The following is a 22,409-nucleotide window of genomic DNA, read 5'->3' on the forward strand; positions in this document are numbered from 1 at the left end:
ACATCTAGCTGTTTTAGATGCCTTAAGACACTTGAAAAGTGGTAAGTAGCTTTTGTCAAGGCGATTCTATGCACTTTCTTAGGGTGGCTAGGTACTACACAGAGCATTTAGTTTCATCTAATTGCTTGTCAGATAACACACTGATTCATGTGTCGTTCACATCAACATGTTTTGTTGACAGAGCAGCTATACTGTTCATTGACGGTCATGGTTCTCCGAGGTCTAAACACTCACAATCGCGCAAATATTTTTGGGTAAGGTTGGCTGATAACTGTCATTTTTTTCAAAGATCGAAATTCGATTATTTACCCAGCTCGGCTGTATGTTGCTCATTCACTTTTTACATAGTGTGAATCTCAATTGCTGTTACATCGGCAAAGAATGGTTGATCTAAAAAAAAACAGCACCGCCAACAACTGACGATATCTGACGCAAAGACATCAATTAAATCATAAAATTAGCTAGATAAGTAGACATGGCCTTAAAATGCGCAACTTGCATATGTGAACAGTTTTTGACTAAAGCGAACGCCTTTAATTGGTAGTTAAAATTTATGTACATTTTTGTCGCCGGCGAGATTGCTTTTCGCCATTTGTTACTCTCATTGTACAAACCCGTTATATATATATATATATATATATATAACGGGTTTGTCAATAAAGTTTCTATTAACACTGGCATTTACACGGAGATGAGCTCGACGGTTAGTAGATTACTTAATAAAATTAAACTTGACGTATTTATTTTTTTCGGAGATTAGTTGGCACCCTTGGCGTTTACATCTTGACAAAAGGCTTTTCCTAACGTTTGATCACGTTTTGTATTTTCTGCTCGATTAATAAGCAAACACATCATCAGAGGAAAGCTTTCCAGCATTGTACCCACGTAGCACCTTGGTGACACCTCGATAATTTTCACAGCCACACTTATCTCATAATTATACTCGCAGGTGCGATCCCGTGAGTCGAAACGCTGCTTATTAATTTTTTTGTAACTTAAAATTTTTAAATTTTTGCAATTTAAAAATATCGATTCATATTCACAAAAATGTCTAACGAATGGTAACACGAAATGAAAATGACGTTCCTACATTGCTATCCATTTTTATAGTGTGGCCCTGTAGATAAGTGTCATATACCTAGGTCAAATAGCGTGGACCCAGCTGATACTGTAACCATGTTTTGTGTGAATACGATCCAGAAACGCTTCCTGTTTGGCGGACGAAATATTGTAACATTTTTCGTTTATTTAAACAATAGTCCCATAAAAAGAATACAAATTGATTTTGACAAGTTACTCCAAGGAGGGTTAAAATTGCGATAAACCTCTATGCGTAATGTGCTCATGGTTAAATTTTCAATATAATCGTTTTATACGATATGCTACCCAGAATGTTTAGGAAATCGGTCTATCGAGATATAAAAAAAAAAACCATGAAAAAAATCGCTAAGTCCATATAGTTTGAATCTGAAGTGACCTTATTACAATTCCGCTCCATCATAAACATTCATCTTAAATAAATTATTTACTGTACGCTGTGTGATTATATATCATTTCAGGAGCCTACGGCTCTCTCATGACAGGTATTACATAACAAAATAAGCTAAGGTGGCTAACTATATAATGCCTTTCAAAATTATAGAACAGTGAAGGGTCAGCCATGCGGAACTAGAAAATGCACAATTTTCTCACACGACCTAAAATTAGTCTATAGATAATACGATTATGATATGGAATCCCGTAATTGGAGCGCGGAAATTAGCTCTGTGCATCCAATGGAACACTTTGTTTCCTATCTTTATATGCACGTATTTTCATCATTGCTATGTGCGGGTAGCACGTATAGCCCTTCAACTGGTAATACAAAACACTAATAACACTGTTCCGGCATCGGGTGATCCGACTGTGTAATTTATTTAATCAGCTCGCATGGAAAGATGATGAACAAGCCTCCATTATACACCTGAAATACGAAATTAATTTAATGAAAGCAATGTTGTATTGCGACACGGATCATCAGACCTTTGGATTTTCTAAATTATTCAATTCTTGCACTTCCTATCGTATGATTAATATGGAGTAAGCAGCTGTTCATGGGAAGGATCGTCCTCGGTCATTAGGTGATCTGAAAATTTTCCAAGCAAACCTGAACTGAAATTTATGAGAACGTTAGCTTTTCGATTGCTTGTATAAAAACGCGTTCGGGTGGGCAGCTCGTGTTGTTGAGAACAGTAAGTGCAAGTTCCTAGATAGCGGCAGCAGTATGTATTCATTGAGCGTTTTTGAAAAAACCCAGCTGATCGTGCACAATTCGCAGGCATGGTGTTATGTTAAAAGCGACTATCTCACTGTATGTCAGATCGTTACTTCATGGCTTCAAATTGTTGATTAAAGCTAAAGAAAACCTCAAATGTCAAATGTTACTTGCGTTGTTGTCCATATAAATGAGTATTTTCAAATGAGGTACACATTGGTAAATAACATAGTTATATTTTAATTGATAGGCGTGAGCGAAACCAAGATTTATTACTATGCACCAACCTTCTCGTTTTCCAGTCGGATTACAAAAAGGATTTTTACTTCGGAAATCTAAAAACTTATCTTGAACAGGAAACAGCGTGGCATGAATTTATCCTAGGAGCAACTATGGAAAATGATTTTAGATCAAGGGATAAACTTCTATTTTTAAAAGATTCATGCGTATCGTTTAAAATAAATATATCTTTAAGGAGCTTACATTGAAGAAGTCATTATTATATTTATAAGTGTAATATTATGGGAGAAATGTATAGGCTGTTTGCCGGTTCCATCGATGCACTAAACCTTTTCTCCGGTTCTATGCAACTCCTCGTGGAATCAACGATTCTATTGATCCGCTCCAGACGTACATGGACTCTGGCCTAAATTATTCAGTCATTTGCGTCCTTCATAACGATCTTTGTGCAAAACGTTCTCGTGGCTTGTCATTGTCCGGATACCTTTTCGCCCCTACGTGGCATTTCGTTATCTTCGTTTGCTGGAAATCTTATTAAACATGTGGCTATCACTTGCAACTGCAAATATAATGGCTTGCAGTCTTTTTTTTTTGGTGTTATGTAAACTCCTTCTGTTTCAAGTAAATGTATCATTTTACGAAACGTGAATGAAATGTTCTATTCTAGAATTTCTACGGCCAGAGATTAAGCGCGTAGGTGCTACGGTCGGTGTTCAGTTAAATAAAATTAAATAAATTCAGTTAAATAAATTTTTTCTGCTGATAATGATAAATTTTTAAACGTTTTAGCTTATGAAAGCAGTGCTCTTCTACTTCACGCGGGTACCCTACATATTGATAAAAACATCAGCACGCATTTCCAAACTGTTGACAAAGTTCATGTTATATAAAATCGACATACTGTATTCTAACGATCGCAGGCGCGATAATTTGCTATAATTGAACTTCAATAAATCTAACACTGAACACATATTTAATTTTAATATCTCGGACAATATACAGCCGGTGCGTTCTATCTCATCATCAGATGCGACTGCTGTCTACGCTTGATAATTACGGGGTGAACTTGACTGATTTAAGTGTCTTTTGCTAATTTTGCGTAACAAACGTCACTGAGGAGCAGAAAGCCCTGATTAGCAGGCTGCTTTGTTAGAACAATTGTACACAACGAAAAACTATAGAAATATACCATTTTTCAATATGCAGTCGTCGATCTGGTTAGAAAGTTGAAGGAAAATTCTATTGTCATGTAAAATCCATATAATGAATCAAAAAAAAGTGTATAACAAAACGGGTGAACCATTTCACTATTTAACAGTTCCAAGAAAAAAAGGTTCACCTCGTATGATATTCTTCAAAGCAGATTAAGGGAGCGTAGACTTGCGGTATCATAAGGTACGCTGCGCTGCCTACTTTAGGATGCAAGGTCTAAGGGTAGTAGGCCTGCCAAGTAGCCTCAGTTGGCAAACCAAATGAAAAACTGGACCGTTATAAGTGGAAAAACCTCATTTTCACTAAAAATGCGCATTACAGTTTCAGACGTGTTGGTGATCTATTTACTGGAAGCTTCGTCGTGTCAAAAATCGAACGTCCACCGAAAGTCATAATGCAGTCTGCGGTTTTTGTCAAAAAAAACGCTGGGGTGATACATTTTATACAGAAAATAGTAGAGCAACAGGAATATGCTGCAGCTATCGGGAGTAAGATGCTGCTCCTGGTATGGGAATAGCTTTCTGACGGTGACTACGTTTTCACCCATGACGGGGCGCCTTGCCACGGAACTCGAAGCCGGCTAATTCAGCAGACCTTGATGTTATAGAAAACGTTTAGAAAATCGTGAAATATCAGGTTCGGGCAGGGCAGGAAGTAAGAGATATTCCAGAACTCGGCCAGAAAAGAAACACTGTGTCACATCAAGGTCCACTTACAGAGAGAAAAGACTACGTCAGAGGCATACTCTTAAAAGTGGAGGTAATTATCGTTATAAGATACGGTTCTCCAAAATGCTGATGCTTGTAACTGTACCATATCGCTTAATAATAGTCTAAAAGTGTCTGTCTATTCCTTATCGATATTCAGGGTACCAGTCTAAGGTAGAATAAAGCCGGTTTCATAAGCCAAAAACGTTCTAAAAGTATCTCGCTTTCGTGATAGGCAACTTGCCTTAAAAGTCTATCTGAGTGAGCACATTTGAGTCTAGTTATTGAGTTAGTATATTATATGACGATTTTATATTCGTCAGTCAATGCAGTATTTTTTGGCCTTTTTTTGCATTTGACAAAATAGCATAGGCAATTGTTTCGACAATAAAACAAAGCTCTCTGTTTTTTTAAAGGTACCTTTTCATCCAATATAGACACCTCTCAGCCACCTAGCTTATGTACAATCCGTCCTTATTTACACATGATCACGGTCTTGGTTTTCGATTGATTTGGACTGTCTTTATTTTTTTTTGTACATCAACTGGGTTCAAAGCGCCACGCTTGTTATCGGTCTAGTAATTACCCTAAGGGGTGAAGTCAGGTGCTCTGTCGGACTATGCCAAGGTATGATTCTTCGGAGTTTTAATTACCTTAATTATCGTTTCCTCTACGTGATGATTCTGATCTTAATCCTATTCGGGGATCGAGTTATTACCAGTACTGAAATTCCCACAGATAGAAGTATCACCTTCAACAACCAATTTTCACACGCTAGCTTTGTATATTTAATAGCTTTTACGCATGGCACAGCGGTGTCGTGGTTGCTTACCAGCTTTTAACTTAAATTCAATGAAATCAATAAATTAGTAGTATTCTTATGGTTTGTGAAACTAAAGACTCGATACAATTAACGAAAGAGGAATCAGATACACCGCCTCCGTGTACACCCCAGAACTCAGAGAGGAAGTATGTTTATCACCTATACCAGTAAATCGTTGCTATTCCAGGTAGCGGAGATCGACATTGTTGCGCAGTTCTAGCCCAATTAAGTATATTGATTAATCCATAAAGAAAGTGATTTTAGCAAAATCGATCGTTTAGTAAGGGAATACGAACGAGATGAAGCGCGTGGTGTTAAAGCGTGGAGTAAGGCCTCAGTACTAATTTGTCAGTAGACAAAGCCCTGAGTAAGGCCGACAACTTCTTATTGCTTGGCCAGCCTGTCGGCCGTTATCAAAGTGGGAGTTGGTTAGGTTCTCATAGGAATAAGTGACACCACTCTGTTGATCTGTTGTATGAAATATGTGTTCGAGTGATCTTCCACGATCTGTATGTAACGCTGCAAACAATTATATCAGCGTATATATGACTATGCGTACTATGTGAGGAAGCTCACCTGCAGTCGGAATCTCTGTACCAGCAGCCCCATCATCACCCGTTTCCCTGATTACCATAAAAAAGTAGAGTCAATAGTGAAGTATTTTTTTCCTTGGAATATGGAGTGGATAGATTTGTCGAGCTAAGCTAATCTTATAGTAGTTTACAAACAACTTGTCGGTAATAGTAATGGCTATCAGGTATTGGCTGCAGGTTTGTATGGCTAAATTCAGGACAGAACTACCTACATTTGTTGCTGTATTATTGCATCCTGTTCGACGTCCCCAACGGCCTCAGATTTAGTAGCCATTCCAGAGTTGAAACAGGCATTGCTGGTGTGACTGCTTGTGAGCTCGGTGTTATCGTCGTCTCCTTGCGATTCGGCCTTCCTCTCAGTCGCAGGGGTTCCTACTCGTTCTTGCGATATTTCACCACCAACATCATTTTCTTCGACCCCATCCCTTTGCTAGTTAAGTTGCATTATCGAATAAGGAAACGCATATTCACACACAATTAACGTGCGATGACTTTTATAGGTTTTCCATTAGTTACTCAAATTAGAGCCTAAAACGTACTTTGAATTACGGTCAACTACAAGTAAGATACTTTCACCTATGTAGAGAGATGTTAGAACTTGCTCAAGAGATAACCAAATAGATTTTAGCTTCAATTTAAGTTAATTTGATCGATATTACAAACTACGATATTATTAGTCCACTGAGAGAATCGTTCGTCGTCTTGTTGAATGAGGTATCTATAGAACAATTTAGTAATTGGCGTTGACTGTGAAACCTTACCGATGAAACAAATAATAGGGAAACAGCATCTTCAGTTGAAAATTCACAGTATTCGATAAAATGTTGTTTTTAGTTATCCATACTTCGGTACTTTCAGATGGTAGCACTATGACGTTTCTATCTCAGGAGTAGATCAAAATTAAAAATTGCATGTGAGTTAGTCAGAGCCGATGGCTTTTTTGCAAACGTCGCACAAACCTCGTCTATGTCATCTTCCTGAGGACACGATAGCTGGTTCACCCGGACCGCTGTCAGGTGGATAGTCTGCAAAACAGTGATAAATTCATGACGGATCTATTTTGTCCCCAGGTGAGGTTGTTAGTAATCCTCTCATCGTAGATATACACTGTAAAACGTTTCGGCAGCGATTGCGCCGTAAAAGTTTTTGTCGATCTAGTATTAAAACCATCGTCGTATGTATCGTAGGAATGAAAACATTTTAATAACATAAACGGTAGTGGTCGCGATTATTTCTTCATCTACTTTTTTCTACTACTAGATGTTATAGCAGTTCATTTCAGTGTAATTTCATATGGCCTCTATAGACTGCATGAACGCAGCGAGACCAAACAGAGGTGTTACACGAAGAAGAAACAATATTATTTAATGTAGTTCAGCGTTCATATATCAAAGAGATTCGCTAGCTCGAATGAAGGGAAGCTTGGGAAAGTCTTAGTAAATTTTTCAATCATATGTGGACGTTCAGCGTATTCGTTCGATCTCAAGTCGATTATTTACGACATTTACGCATGCGGCACGCTTTGTTATAACCGATTTCGTCCTAGGTATCTGCAGGAGTACCTTCGTTGTATTCGGGGGCTTGTAATGAAGTTCCAGCAAACCCTCCTCACAATGTACATGTTCAATATACGTCGGATCCAAACCTCCCAACGGCTGAAGAGCATCCGCGCCCAGTTCGTATAGCTGATTTAAGCAAGAGGTAAATGTTTGATTGATTATTAAACAAGATTCGTTTGTTACGATGTAGATTGGGCTCGCATTCTATAACAGTATGTTTACAATCGAGCTAAAGCGAGAAGCACTAATTAATCGAGGACGCAACTACGCTAGTGGTTAGCTTAGCTTCTGGTGGTTAACCTATAGCTATTATTAAAGATGGTCGCTCATCCGTGCTGAGTTCGCTATTGGTCTATAATTTGGTGGGCGGCTTTTTTTTATGTTCGTTTATAGGAACTTAAATTCGATTATTATCCTACCTCCTGAGGTCGACTTGGGTCGGTCACCTCGGCGAGATTTTCCTGTGAGAACAGAAATAGCATTTTGGTAGCTTGATCGAAAAATAGTTGATGCGCTTGGCGACAATATAGGATCCCGCGGTTAGTTCGACTGGAAGCATGAGCCAAGCTCCTTATAAATATAACTTAACTGAGCATTGCTTGATAAACGTTGAAATAGTTGACGTAATGGTATGATTTATATAAGCAGTTGACACATCGCGTTCACTTTCAGTATTGGTTTAGAATGGATGTAAAAAAAAAAAACAGGAACTTAATTCTACGGCTCAACAACACAGTAACCTAATGATCAAGAAAAAATTAACCAATATCGATCGAATAATGAAGGCCAAATACAGCTGACTCTGCGGACCTGACTAACAAGAAGAATCCGGCCCGGTTCAGGGGTTCGTAGCCCGCATTTCCCATTGGCAGCGCATCCGCACTCAGGACACGGGTCGCTGCTGATTGGAGTGAGGGAAGCAGCTGGATCCAACTCACCATCTAACAGTAACCATTGAGACAAGACGAATATCGTTAAGAATATTGTAGGACGTGTTTCGGCGGTTTTATATGATATATTGTCTACCTAACTGCTACTTAATTAAAGTCCTACTTAAAGCTACTTAATTAAATACTGTGATGAGTCAGGTCTTGGAATAGACATGCAGTTTGTGTCATGGTTGCTTATTTTCCAGTATTACCTGAAGGCAAAAACCGTCTGTGGCGATATTTTTCTCTTTTGCCTGCAGTATTTACCTCCAACTGATGCTTGGTCCTGAATCTGAACTGGTTCTTGCAATTGCTGCTGACCTTCGGATAGTAGTATCGGCGCGTCTAAAGGTACACCTACCCTGTAATAATAATGATAAGCTACTGGTAGCTTTCGATCTATGAACCGTTTATTTACCTAGTTCTTGTATAGAATAAACGCGAGTGACTGACCTTTTTTTTATTGTTCTATTAAGAAACATTTCAATAGAAGCTCTAATTGTAGCTTTACTACTAACATTGGGCCTCTTGTTAAACAAATACCAAATTATAGAAGGCCCGCTATACGACAGCTATTGACTGAAGCTTGTCTCTTCATTGTCTCAGTTCTTAACTTTCATTACTCGGAACTAAAAGCGTGCTTTTGTTGCAGTACTTGAAACTGAGCGAGAAACATTTTAGGATATCTAAATGAATAACACGCTTAATACTCTTGGTACTGAACGGAGGAACCGTTCTTCAAATAAAGACAAAAGTTTGCTTTTGAATCCGCTTAACGCTTACGAAAATTCCCCTAATTAGGGTCAGCTTGATTTTATGCTTCGCTGTTTACGATAGTGCCTTCAGTTCCAAGGAAGAAGTTTTTCGGTAGGAACGAACTAACTACACAAATGGGCAAATGTCAAAATATCTACAAGTAACTTGTCTTGCCACTGAAAACCTCCTGTGCATAGTCGGACGTACGCAGGCTACGATGCCGTGGTCTCGCAGTCGCCCTAGGGGCCACTACCGCCCGACGATGTACCAGAAGAAACGCAACTCTCCATTACCTTATTAACCAAGATACCTTGCTTTAGATAGAACTAAATGCAAATAACAGTTAATATTGGAGTAACGTATATTCGTACCCGAATTTACCAAAATGAGACTATGCGTATCTATTAAAAATCCCTTTCAGGAGCTTAGGAAAGAGTCTAGTACGATTAATCTTCACTTCAGCTGCGCATACATTTGCATGGATCTGCATGGAAATATGTTATTCATCTGGCTGCGCAATTCATATTTGATTGACGACGTCTTCAAGGGGAACGAGGTCACTTAAACATTATGTGCTGGCTCAATAGGACACTATGTTCATGTAGTTTTAAGAGTAGCCAAACGCTACTGCTAACACAGTCCTGTCATGCATTGTATGACCGGACTGTGTGGACGCTAAACGAATATTGAATTAACAAATATGTTACGTATGAAGTCAAATGTCAGTGACACGAGGTCATGGAGCGTTAAGGGCAGAGGTTATTCACGTGAAATGAACGGTAGGACAAGAAAAGCAGGACATTTTATTTGATGAGTTCTCTGTGGTAAAAGTAGAAAAAGCAATCTATTATGCTTTCCGATAACCTGTGTACGGGTGATCTAATTATTAGCTACGTCCTTCAGTTACGAATGCAAAACATCGAAGACAACTGGCTCGCCTAAATTTCAACCGGATATACGATTAAATAACGCATTTAATTCTGTGTTTGTATTTCCTATAGGCGTTGAAATTTCTTGTAGCCATCTTCTGCCATAAATACCGTAGACCGCATAATTTCACCGAAACTGTGCTTCTACTAAGCACATCAGAAGCAAAACGTCTAACGTTCTTAGCACGCGTTTTTTTTTTTATATTATCAAAACGGGTTAAAATCGAATACTAACCTAACTGACTCAGCTGCATAGGGTGACTGATGCGTCGTTGTCGCTGTAGCCAGAGGTTGTATTTGTTGGGTATACAAAACTGTTTTTGTGTGACCGGCGTTGTTGACCGGAAGCTCCCTCACGACGATCGAGTTCAGACCTTGGCTGTACGCGGCGCCCCGAGGCTGTACCGGTGAAATGGAGGTCGCGCATACAGCTAACTTCTGATCTGTACCAAATACGTTCGATCAGCAAGATACGGACAATATTGTCCCTAAGGATGTAGATCATTGATTACGGATGTACTTTACGCAAACATACGCTCAAAGGTTACAATGGTTGCAACTATCGCTACTATTGAAAAATACTCTCGATCATGCACATGTGCCATGAAATAAAGAAAGCTTATCCACAATCATGCTTTTTGAGCCTTGTAGGAAACATGCATAAGCTGCACGTGCATATATCGTTCAGGGGAGTTTACAACTGGAATCTAATTACAAGCCCGGTCTATGAGTCCCTTCAGAAATCAAGGATATACAATCCTTCTTCGAACTCGAGCCATTTTCTCAAATCTGGGTTATGAAGACACGGTAGGAAAAAAATGAGGGAACGTGTTTGCATCACAGAAACACTCTGATTTAGTAACACATAGTATTTGCCTAGCCAACGACGAAGACGCGTGTGCTTCACGTTCTTTTGTACTTACGAGAATATGCGTGGCGGGCTAGGCCTGCTCCTGTGGGAGAACGAAATTTACACACTTGGCAAACATAGACGCCTGGACAGTACGGCTTTGCCATTGAAGCGACACTCGTTTCATTCGAAGCACAGTCCAGACTGGCTGGTCCAGCTACAGTCTGACCAGCAACTCGAACTCCGTAAACATAACGACCTGAATCATTGATAATCGCTGCCGAGGCGGCCATTGCAGAACCACCGCTGCTGTTATTACCGTTGCTAGCGTGGTATCGAGGTCGATGAGGTGGATTCAGACGGAAACTATGGGTCCTACGAAGGTGTGTAGTAAGTGCCGTCTGAGTGGATGATGTAAAAGTGCATATCCAACAAGAGAACCGAGGTGGAGGCATTCTCATCCTCATTTGTAATTTTTAATTGGCAAGCAGCTTGCTTGTCACTGACTGTGATTAAGTATAGGTTACGTTAGTTAAAGAAATGTTGATGGGGGAGGCTCACGAAACGGAATATCGACAAAACTATAGCGATTCAGATGATTTCTACCTCCGCGATATTCTATCCTTAATGGGACTTGCATTCGTTACGTTTATCTACCTCTTCGAGACAACGAAGAAGACGTGCAAATCCAACTGATAATGCAGCGCACCACTTCCTCGGCGTTGTTCTAATATGCTGTTTACACTACATTCAAGTAAGCTTAAAAAAGAAATACATCCGACAAATTCACTAGGCAATCCATTGAATAGCTATGCCACCACTTTTGGAGTGTAGCTATTGTACTCCTGAACTGCAGAAGTACCGAGACTAGGTCGACCGATCCTTACGATCTACGCTCACAGCTGGCAAGGGCTTTACGGAGCAAACGACCCGCAAAAGGCTGGCCGCCAGCAGCAACTGCACGATGCACGATCAACAATTCACCCACCAATCGGCGACGTCCTAAATCGAGGCTGGGATTCAAGGAAGCAGAATAGAGAAAAGAAAACACAGTGTGCATGTCCATATATTAAAGACGAAAACCGTGGCGTGCTTGCGTCTTGTGCCAACAATTGGAACACAATTGGTGTCTTGTCACGCATCTACGGAAACAGAACCGGAAGTAGCACGTGCAATAGTATTGGACCAGATTTGAAATCGGTTTTGCGCGCGATTTTACCTTGCAGTACCTTCGATATAACAGTACGTGACTAAATTGTAGAACTAATGAACAAAAACAGCATAACGGATCACGCCCTGATCTAAGCACATGAGATATATATAATGTTTATGGTAATCCTGCTGAATTTATATATATAGAGAACGTATATATATATACATACACGTAGCGTGATTTTTATGCATCTAGAGTTGGTACACATTTGATGCACGTTCTCATTTTTTCGACTTCAACACTTTCCAAATCCACGAGTCAATCGCTCCGAAATTTGACGGCCGTCTTGCTGCCTTACCGAGCATTTGAGTCATTTGTCATTGTTCCTACCTAGAGGCAATAAGATAGACATATAAGTGGAGCTTCCATAATGTCACTTGAGACACTGCACATTGGTCACTTTTCATCGATGAAATCTACCCAGGCAACAAATTACATTAGTTTAATTTTTAGTCATATACGTTTTGTTCAATGTGTGTCGTAAGTGTTAAGAACTAGTTTGCCTAGTAAATTTGGCATCGGAGATTTGTCTTTGAATGATGATCTGCGGCCGGAACGCTTGAGACGTTTCGGTATAAAGCCTTGAAGCATCGACAAGATTCCGCTCGAATTTAGCAGAGATTTACCAATCTGTCGAAAGTGAGCCAACGAACAACTTCGAACCATCTGTCGCTATGAAGAAGACAGGGATGCCATGACAACAGATCCCCTTAAACTGAATGTGATACTGTACCGCGCTTGCCCTATGAAGTCGATTAAAATATAAACTTTCTTACATGACACCGATTTTAGTCGGACTAGGAAGCTCGTCCTTACGTCGCCGCTCATTGACTAAGTTCGGCTGTTTTCAACCTGCTACTTATTTATGCAAAGTTTATTAAATTTGTAACAATTTCTAGAAGTTAATAAACTTCAACAAGGGTCTCTAACTATTTGGGCTTGCAAGGCTTGGAAATCTAAATTTTTCAAACTGTCTGAGCAACCTGCTTCGTGAAGTCTATTCAATTTTCTTAATCTAAAATTAAATTAAAGGAAACGTGCCACCGAATTATAGTGAGTAAAACAAATTATTATAGTAACCAAAACCTTATTAATAAAACTTCGAATGCATTGAAGTTTGATTTCTAAACTACCTAAGCATGTTCGTATGAGTAGAACAAGTTATTTCTCTAATTGACCTTTTGCCAAGCAGTGCAAATTGTTTTTATTAAGATATATTGAAAATATTATCTCATATAAGGAATCAATCGCTATGCGAATTAGAATTCAGTCGCGCCATAAGAATGACTTCCTAAAATTGCCTAGCTTTTTTGAAATGATTTTTTTTGTGAAACTGAGAAGCTCTATAGGGACGCGAATTTTTTTTTCTACACATTTGAACGAATTGAGAGAAGTTTCGTTCGTGCACTTTTACCCGTTCATCTATTTTGAATATATCACGGCTGGTATATTCCAACCTCGTAACACCGATACGATCCTGTATCAAGCACTGCTCAGACGGTCGCATGAAGTGTTCTACGAGTCGCCTAGCTAACACCTGCCTAGCTAGCAAGTCTTATTTAGCTAAATTATTAATTGAGAGATCTATCACTTCGTGTTTAAAATCAAATAAGCCTATTTCTAGTTGGTTTCTATCCTATCCTGTCGGAACTACCATCGCTGGGTGGAGCCAGCTATTACAACTATTTCTACTCATTAACGGTTAAATCTTTATTTTTGTGCCATAAAAAACTTCCTAGTTAACACTATGGGTCTGGAATACAGCCCGCTCTAAATGTGAGCGTGTAGTGATTTTAACCACCTTCATCACTGTACCTGCGATTTGACGTGAACCATTATTAGATAGATTCGCAGCTTATGTTAATTAGATATTCAAGTTAATGAATATGGCTGCCAACACAGGACCCAGCTCTCCCGAAGCAGTCCTCTTCGAACTTCTTTACTCGCAGTTACCACGGTGTTTTGCTGCTGGAAACAATTCTTCAGATAACAACAGCGGTGATAATTTGGTGCGTCAACTAAATTCGAGTTTTCTATTCGCTTCTTGCCTTGCTTGCAATAAGATTTCTATATCTTCTCTTCACAAGCGAAGAAAAAGCACCTTTGTTATCATCGTCAGCTGATCTACCACATCCTTTTTACGAAAAACCCACCTACTTTGTTTTGTCAGTGGGCGTGTTTGAATGTAATATCACATGGCAGTACATTTGCACGTGTAATGTTAATATTATTATGAGTGCATAGTGTGTATGTTTGTTGACCTCACATTTTTGAAATTGTGTTGATCATTAAATATTCGCATTTTGAATTGAATCTACATGGTAAAAGATCTTTGCATTTCTATTTCGTGTAGCTTTCGAGTAAGCTAATTTGAATCTATTTCGCCTCGAATCATTAGAGAAGTTTGATAAGTAATGCATGCCGGTCTTGCTTAGATATACGGAATCCTTAATAAAACACTTTAATGGCTTGATATTCTTCTTTAGAACACCAAAGTATCCAAATTGGAACAAATTGGCTTCGAGACAGGCTACAGACTCGTTGAACGACTAACGAAAGACTGCCCGCGTTTTAAATCAGAACTCGATATCGTCAAGTTCATCTGTACGGAATTTTGGTCGGCCCTATTTAAAAAACAGGTACATAACAATGCAGCCATATTAGCTAGCTAGCTAAAGAGCGATTAACAAAGATAAAACAACTCTGCTTGCTTTGGTTGGCGGGATTATTTGTTTTATAATCATTCAAAATATGACCTTAAATACGAGTCCATAGCTATCATATTAGACTCGTACAACTCAGATCAACGAACGTTTGGTTCAAAAGCAGACATTAATTAACTGGGAACATTTTTTACTATTACTCTGTAATTTTAGGTGGACAACTTGCGCACAAATTACCAGGGTGTCTACGTCCTCCAAGATCTCCGATTTCGATTTCTTGCTGCGATGTCATCATCTAAACAATACATGGAGTCTACACCATGCGTAAGTTGGGACCCACTTGCGAAAATCGCCGCCATGCGCATCTAAAAACATATTTGTAGCATGCAAGTGGTTTTGCGTATTTAATATGTATGTATGCACGTTTTCCGATATTAGTAAGCATGAATAAGGCCCTCATTTGTTTATAAGCACTCACAATTCTAATTCAAGTACGGTCAGTAATCTTAGTACGGAGTACAACGAAGTGCCGATGACAATAACATCTAAATGAACTTTTTTTTTGGCCTTTCAGTACCTTGCTTTTCCCTGCGGGTTGATCCGGGGAGCTCTGTCTAACCTTGGTGTGACGTCGGTCGTCACAGTAGAAGTGACAGAATTGCCTAGCTGTAAATTTCAGATACAAGCACAGCCCTCATAGGCTGTAGATTTTTAAAATGTAATTTCTACTGGCTCTATTCTATGAACGAACATTTATGTAACATGATATTTGTATCAATAATAAATAATACGTACATACATTGATAACCCGAATTTAATTAGCTCTAATTATAGGACAGTTCTAATTAGGTCCAAACATCAAATTTTATTCGGTTTTCTTTAAGTAGATTTTCTAGCGTTTGTGTTGTGAGAATTTTTTCCAGCACTGATAGCGTGTCCTTGGCCATTGTCTGGAAGTCACCACAAATCAACAACTCGCCGACATCGTCAACTAACAGCTTTCGCACATCATCAGCATATTGCAATAATCCGTCCTGTACATAACCACGTTGAATTTTACCCACATCGTCAGTTATAGGATCTACTCGCGATTGACGTAACTGACATCGGAATCCGCTTTTACGCACCGCTTCCACATCAAAAAGAGCGTCCCGATGGGCGTAACGGCAGCCATAGAAAAGCCAACTCTCAATAGGCATCATATCGGGATTCGCTTCGAGCAAATGCAAGTATGCTAAAAATGGAGCAATTCCTGTTCCATGGCAGACGAATATGAACGGAACGGCGGGGCTGATAGGGAAAGTGAAATTTCGGACATTTTTCCGAACGTAACACGTAACTGTGCTATCGTTATTCGTTTTTGTGTCGATTGATTCTAAGTTGATATTATTGAGTTGCGTCTCAAGATCCCTAGAAGTCACCTGTTGAAGACGATCGAACAACGTAGAGCACTGACCCCTTAGCAAACGTCCTAGAGACTTAAACTCCATAGGACGATAGATGAATTTTATTTCCATCTCAGAATAGTTAGCGACAGTGTAGAACCTGGGTGTAAGACGCGCCAGGTGCTCAATTAACACTGCCAAGGTAGGCTGACAGGTCGGAAATTTCGTTAGTAAATCAAAGATCATCATTCGATCTTCCAGAACTTCAGTTCGATACCCCTCTTGGTTGATCGAACTAAGCTCGTGAAGAACTTGACGGTCCGATGACCCCTCTGGACAGTAATCTCCTAGCACCTTAAGAAACGCTTTCTTTAAAACAGTGCGTAAATCAACCACATACTCAAACAAGTGACGAATTCTGCAATGGCTGGGCAAATAAGCATACGATCGTTCGAACCTTGTTTTGGTTTGCGCATCCGTAGCTGACGCGGTAATATCGATACACTCGTTACCGGAAAGATTAAGAAGCTTGAGCATCTTGTCAACTTCGTTTGGAACATTGGGGCATATTACGCCCAGGGCACTGCCGGGAGGCAGCGGTAATTGTTTACCCCCATGCTGATGGAACATTAACTCATACGCAGGTCGCACATCAGCACCAAAGCAAAGTTGGCGTCTCGAACGGAATTCAAGTTGGAAGAGGTTACTATCCTGAAACGGTAGCAAGGCGCCATTTTGGTAGTTGTTCGTTGACAACACGTTATCCTCCGAATTTTTGCAGGGAACGGAAGCCACGTGGGCAGCCACACATGGCGGAAGTGTCTTCGGAAGACTCCCCTGAAAGTTAACTATGTCAGTGCCCCATACTTCGAATACTATGTATGTTTTACATATTTTTAATTAATTTAATCCTTATTTTAATGGATGTCCTCCTGAAACTGATCGTTCTCATCTGTGCAAAAAAAATATTTTTGTTAGTAAAAATTATGATTTAACTAATCATGTATAAAGTTCCATTATTTGAGCGCAATAAACGGAAATTCAATTTTACTTGAGAAAGCCTGTGAAATTAAAAAAAAAAAAGAAACTAATTAGAAAGGCGTGCTTTGTTTTATACATTCTTACAAATAGTTCGGTAGTAGATTAGCCAGTGCCAATGCAGTTTCAGGCCTTGGTTCAACATTATAGTTAGCAAGCATATGACTTAATCTGATTAAGTTCTTGCGGTCAAATGATGCCGACAAATTAATTATATCAAAACCTTGTTAACCTGGCTCTAATAATAGTGGCAAAAAGAACAGAGGACCGAGAAAGCCTTCTCGACGGAAATAACAGGAGGGATTACTATGTGGTAAAGCGTCGTTGTAAACGAACTCTGTATAAGTAGTACTGTTTGTGTCGAAGTACGTATCTATTCTAGCACCTTCCTGAGCAAATCGTAGGCTACGAATGAAAACTAAGTAAACAAAATTTCCCAAGAGGAACGTTCTCCTATCGACCCTTTGAAGAATAGAACGATGCCCTGTTGAAAGAGACCGAAGCCATTAAGTAGAGTTGACTTTTATTGCCTAGGAAACAAAGTGAATATGAAAATCTTTCTCATAGGCCCCATACGGTCTATTTTATGTCGTTGATAAATATGCTTTTAGGCAAGAGCTATACTCTTCGGAAAATGCTACAACGAAATATATACTTTTTGCTTAGCTAATGTTTTATTGCATTTTTACATTTCGCTATAGCAATATGTTATTGGGCTTCCCAAACTGGCGTCTATCTTCTTGAAAAACCATATTGAATATTGTTGTATTTGGTATCAGAACATATGCACGCCTCTAATTTATTAGAAAAGTCGAGTGTCCATACATGAATCCGAAATTAGGTGTAACAGTGGCGGACAGTGGGATTCTGGCAAATCAGCAAGCGGTGCGTAAAACCATATAACCAGCCTACAAATGCATGTACTGCCTACCCAAATTTTTTTTGCTTAAACATATAGAAGATGATACAGTAAAGAGAACTTGAATTGCCAATAATCTACTAGCAAAAAAGGACAAGCAAAGCAGAAACTTTTCGCTGACTTTGATATAAAGGTACTGGACATTAACTTTAATTATAATAATATCAACAGCATTATTAACCTCTTATATACTCAATATTCAGTCGACGTACCATGAGCGATGTGGGTCACGTGCACCGCACTACAGTTCTCACCTGCAACGACCCAGTGACAAGAGCCAAATGGGCGTATTGTGCGCGGTTCAGTGGCGCGCAAACGTAATCGGCTCAACGAAGTTCAACTTAGAACTTTATGTCAACTTAATCAATCGTTCCGTTTGTTTTTCACATGTATATATATATATATATATATATATATATATATATATATACTGCGGCATAAAATTACTTTGTTAACTCTTTCCCTTGCTTATTTTACACACAAGCGATTACAAAGTGATTGCCATGTGCTTGTGTTTACCTGCGAGTAGAGATATGTTTATAAACATCGAAGGTGTATATAGAGACCTAACGAATGGCACATGCGATGATCGTAAGGCAGCCTTTAGTGACGCAGTAATTGTTCTTGTATGGAATGAAAGTTATCGCTTGCTCAGCTGTTGTTTCATTCGGTCGAAGGTCTAACTCTACAGCCATCCACAAGATAAGTATACTGCAACAATAGAAGGCGATCGTCGTAAGCGCCCATTTCCAGCAGTAACAACAACATTAACGGCGAAATTTCTAGCTGTGACCGATTAGCAGATACGACCCAACTTGTGGTCGAGAAACCCAATACTCGGACAACGATTTTCTCCAAATAACGAAGCTGCCACATGTTATCAAGTGTTCGCCACTTTTCCTACATGCTGCGTGCGCGACTGCAAAGCAGAGACTGCAAAAAATCGTGTAAAATTATGTAACGTAAATGGGGTTTGGCCCGCCGGTCGGACAAATACAGATCACGAATGGCCCAGCCAAAGCAAAAACTGAAGGGAAGATAGTCTTCAGTTTGGAAGTGCAGTGAAAAGAAAGAAAAAGGACTTCGGCTGTATCGACGATATCATTTTGTGGTTCATGGATGTTCACCTGGTTCACTCTAATTGCGTCGCCTAAATAGGCTTCTTTGTGCACAATTTTGACCTTTTGTTTCGACATGATGTATTCACACGAACGCCGGAATACTATGCAGCTGAACGATCCAGCGTTGGGTCTTCTTGCGAACTCAGCAGCCACGATGGGAACTTCGATCATGTCTACCTCATCGGAGAGTTCGACGGCGCCCACCGATTTCAACGTATGCCATTCCCTTGAAAACAGTCTCCACTATTCAGCATCTCCAGCCAGACGCTGTCAACTGTGTCGGCAGATGAGGCGTAGATTCTACTGCGCTGACTGTGTACGTAGTGGCGACATCACGCATTCGAAGGCCAAACTACCCCAGCGTTTCTCCGAAAAAAAACTTCGACTGTCTACATCCGAACGCGATCGGCACCATTTGGCTGCCCTCGTAGAAGAGGCCAGTTCCGCGCAGCGGCAAAAAGACGAACTTCGTCAAAGGATCGAACTCACACGACAGGCGGTACAGGCTCGCCAAATTGTGGTGCGCGATCTCGAAAAAGAAATAGCGGATGCTAAAGCGGAAATGAGTCGCATGAGAACTGGATGTCGAGAAGCCCGATCAGCTCGTCAAAAGTTGCCCGAGCGTAGAAAAGCATGTGATGCCGTCATACAGAAGAGTCGTAAAGCTACTGACGATATGAGAAAGGAACTGGAATCATTACGCGAACGCGTTGGCGTTCTGGTCCGCCAGCAGGTGCAGGTGCTCAGCACCTGCATTTTTCCCATCGAAATGCGGAGCTCGTCAAAGGGGCCCGAACTTGAGGGTGCGTTGGCCGAACTGGAGGAAGCGTGTCGCACAAATTATGTCCGCGGTCGATGGGTCTACTCAAGCCATTCGGTCGACGCGACGTACTCAATAGGGGAGCCGTGTCTTTCGGCAGATGGTAACTATGGTCATCTGCTTGAATGGGTACAACAGCGACAGGACAGTCAGCAGCAGAGTGCATTCACAGCCGGTGCTGATGAATCTTCGCATAGGGCATTCGAGGCAGCTGCTGGGCTTATGCATTTGGCTCAGATGATCAAAATGCTTGCTTTTTATCTTGATTTGAAGCTCCCTTATGCTCTGTGCTTTAGCGAATTTGCCATCGAAACACTTACTGAGGAAGGCCTACGAAATAAGGTCGCTCGTTTAAATGCCAACGTTGTCTTTATGTGCGCCTCACAACGCGTCGACTCCTTGCAAATTCGGCCGAAACAGGCGATGCGCAATCTACTAAATATCATTGAGGTTGTCAAAAGGGATACTCCGTATAGTGCAGGTTTCGAGATGAGCTCGGAGTTGGCCCTATCCGTCGAGGATGCGCTTACCCAGCATCTTTGTTTGTTTGATGTACATGCCGAAATGGAGTTGCTGGGTAGATCAAGCGCCGAGCGTGAACGCGATTCACCTGACGATGACTGGGAGGCCGTCGCCTCGATGGGACCCAGCGATTTAAATCATGGTATGCACAACTGTAGCAGCGCCACGGGCAGTGTTATTTCAAAAAATCGGAGCGCAAGTGTAAGTCTACTGAGTTCGGCAGCAGCTTTCGTTAACAATTTCTGGTTGACGTCCTCACGGCCCAATGAGTAGCTCAAATGTAGTAGGCAAAAACCCAGTAAAAAATGAACAATTGTGATGGAAAAGAATGCACAAGAGGGAGAACATGTTAATCCATATGTTTAAAACTGGTTTGGTATTTATCATATTTTATCATAAAGCGTAAACGAGACCAGATCAGTGAAAACTCGAACACTAGAAAAAAAAAAATAAAGTACAAACAAATACTATTCTTAAAACATTGTACAGAATGGCATCAAAGTGGTGGTGTTTTATTAATTACAGTTTGATTGTTACTATTTTTCATCGTAACCACCACTGATGGCGCCATCAGTGACATGTGTTCATCTGAACCTTTCCGGTACATCCCATGTCTTAAAAGTTATCTTACAAATGCTACACGCTAATAATGCTAATGCGGGCAAAATGGAACAAAGCTAGTCATTGCGCTGTCAGCGACTGTCGAAGCTTAACCGCACTTGTTTTTTAGACGGAAAAGGAGCGACGCAGTACTATGTATGTTTCCCTGTGTATTTATATATAAATATATTATGTATTTAACTGTCTTTGAATAAGTATTGCAATACTGTTCAGGGTAAGAGATGTTTTTATTTTGTACTTGGAAGGTTAGCGTGCAGCTGAAATGGGGCATTAGAAAGGGTGCGTTGCGTCTATCAAGAAATGCGTCCAGGGGGAAGTGGTAAAAAATATTATCAACCGTGTGTGATAAATGCCCCCGTCGAGGGCACGATACTCGCGAAAGAATCTTAACCCATGCAAGGTTTATGTAGGATTTGAAGCATAATCCGACGTTCGAAAACTTATATATATATACACACATGTACACTTATTTTCGTGTCACAGTGTGCACGAGTTTGTGTGATAATAGGACTTGGCCTTCAGACGAATGATGGAAGCCGGAGCCCTAAGACCATTGAATTTTTTCTTCTTGGGAAGCTCCGACAAGGAATTATTAGCAGCAGGCAGAAAAATGTGTTCCAAAGGTGATAGTATACGAAAATATCCCAACAGCGTTCTAGGCAGAATGTGCATACTTGAATTTGCAACAACTAAGTTGAATAACCTGTACATACTATGACACAGTAACTATTATGATTTTGTACACATGATAATAACAAATATGAGAAATAATTACTTATCAGATGGGGTTTAATAACTCTAATAAAATGCTTACTTTGGCGTATAAGACAGGAGAATGTCGTTTTTATTTTCAATTCATTTAGTAATGTAATAATTAATTACATATTAATGATGGCGTTGCCTTCTTGTTGTAGACCTCGTCGCTAAGGGTATTGAACAAACTTCTAGTTAATGAAATACTGCTTGAATCTATAATCTGGTACTATGATAAATAAAGCCCCATACACAGTTACAGCGTTTGCTACAGAATATATCGTAGTGTTAAGTTTCAATAGGCAACACCAACTTCTTGTCCTTTTACGGGTGTATCAATATTTTCAATTTCGCTATCAAAACGTAACGAAAATCTGATTCCTCAAGAACTAAGTTCAGTATTGCATTATTATTTATTAACTTTCTTTAACTTGTTTTTTGGGCAACTTCATCGCATTTGCAAAACCTGAAATGAACTAGAACCCTAGTCAATTCAAATATG

The 22,409-nt window shown here is 40.0% G+C and overlaps 5 protein-coding genes across 13 annotated transcripts in view; 3 read left to right on the forward strand and 2 right to left on the reverse strand.

Moving 5' to 3' along the window:
• LOC111253440 (cytochrome c oxidase assembly factor 5-like) overlaps positions 1-5,074 on the forward strand; it is a 40,565-nt gene extending 35,491 nt beyond the window's left edge. For both annotated transcript variants that reach the window (XR_015330638.1, XM_086993683.1), the window contains one exon: positions 4,028-5,074. Coding sequence is in view for 1 of the 2 variants with exons in the window: in XM_086993683.1 (XP_086849809.1) it covers positions 4,028-4,045 (18 nt within the window). In the remaining variant the exon portion in view is untranslated. The remainder of the gene's footprint in view (positions 1-4,027) is intronic.
• LOC111252908 (uncharacterized) lies at positions 1,878-12,004 on the reverse strand. 6 transcript variants are annotated; one of them, XM_022811553.2, is made up of 12 exons: positions 11,510-12,003; positions 10,926-11,227; positions 10,238-10,445; positions 8,585-8,679; positions 8,199-8,329; positions 7,808-7,849; positions 7,392-7,514; positions 6,789-6,854; positions 6,042-6,259; positions 5,813-5,859; positions 5,067-5,136; positions 1,878-1,963 (listed from the first exon to the last, which is right to left on the reverse strand). In XM_022811553.2, exons 2-11 carry the CDS (start codon positions 11,143-11,145, stop codon positions 5,084-5,086), a joined length of 1,203 nt encoding a protein of 400 aa, XP_022667288.1. In that variant the 5' UTR covers positions 11,146-11,227; positions 11,510-12,003; the 3' UTR covers positions 1,878-1,963; positions 5,067-5,083. The 6 variants fall into 6 exon arrangements, with proteins under 6 accessions (XP_022667288.1, XP_086849800.1, XP_022667284.1 ...); XM_086993674.1 differs by having other exon boundaries at positions 11,841-11,996; XM_022811549.2 differs by having other exon boundaries at positions 10,926-12,004.
• Positions 12,005-13,482: 1,478 nt separating this feature from the next.
• LOC111252909 (trafficking protein particle complex subunit 6b-like) lies at positions 13,483-15,541 on the forward strand. Of its 3 annotated transcripts, none has more exons than XM_022811556.2 (5): positions 13,483-13,613; positions 13,968-14,074; positions 14,552-14,704; positions 14,942-15,052; positions 15,303-15,541. In XM_022811556.2, exons 1-5 carry the CDS (start codon positions 13,571-13,573, stop codon positions 15,426-15,428), a joined length of 540 nt encoding a protein of 179 aa, XP_022667291.1. In that variant the 5' UTR covers positions 13,483-13,570; the 3' UTR covers positions 15,429-15,541. The 3 variants fall into 3 exon arrangements, with proteins under 3 accessions (XP_022667291.1, XP_022667289.1, XP_086849812.1); XM_022811554.2 differs by having other exon boundaries at positions 13,517-13,766; XM_086993686.1 differs by lacking the exon at positions 13,483-13,613 and having other exon boundaries at positions 13,624-14,074.
• Positions 13,751-18,605, reverse strand: LOC111252907 (methionine synthase reductase-like). Its single transcript, XM_022811548.2, has 2 exons — positions 18,283-18,605; positions 13,751-16,950 (listed from the first exon to the last, which is right to left on the reverse strand). Exons 1-2 carry the CDS (start codon positions 18,283-18,285, stop codon positions 15,574-15,576), a joined length of 1,380 nt encoding a protein of 459 aa, XP_022667283.1. The 5' UTR covers positions 18,286-18,605; the 3' UTR covers positions 13,751-15,573.
• A 117-nt stretch (positions 18,606-18,722) lies between these two features.
• Positions 18,723-21,990, forward strand: Atg14 (autophagy related protein 14). The gene has a single exon (XM_022811547.2). It carries the CDS (start codon positions 19,265-19,267, stop codon positions 20,804-20,806), a length of 1,542 nt encoding a protein of 513 aa, XP_022667282.1. The 5' UTR covers positions 18,723-19,264; the 3' UTR covers positions 20,807-21,990.
• Positions 21,991-22,409: the final 419 nt, after the last annotated feature.

Source organism: Varroa destructor, unplaced genomic scaffold (assembly GCF_002443255.2).
Source record: "Varroa destructor unplaced genomic scaffold, Vdes_3.0 BEIS01000006.1, whole genome shotgun sequence".
NCBI classification, from domain to species: domain Eukaryota; kingdom Metazoa; phylum Arthropoda; class Arachnida; order Mesostigmata; family Varroidae; genus Varroa; species Varroa destructor.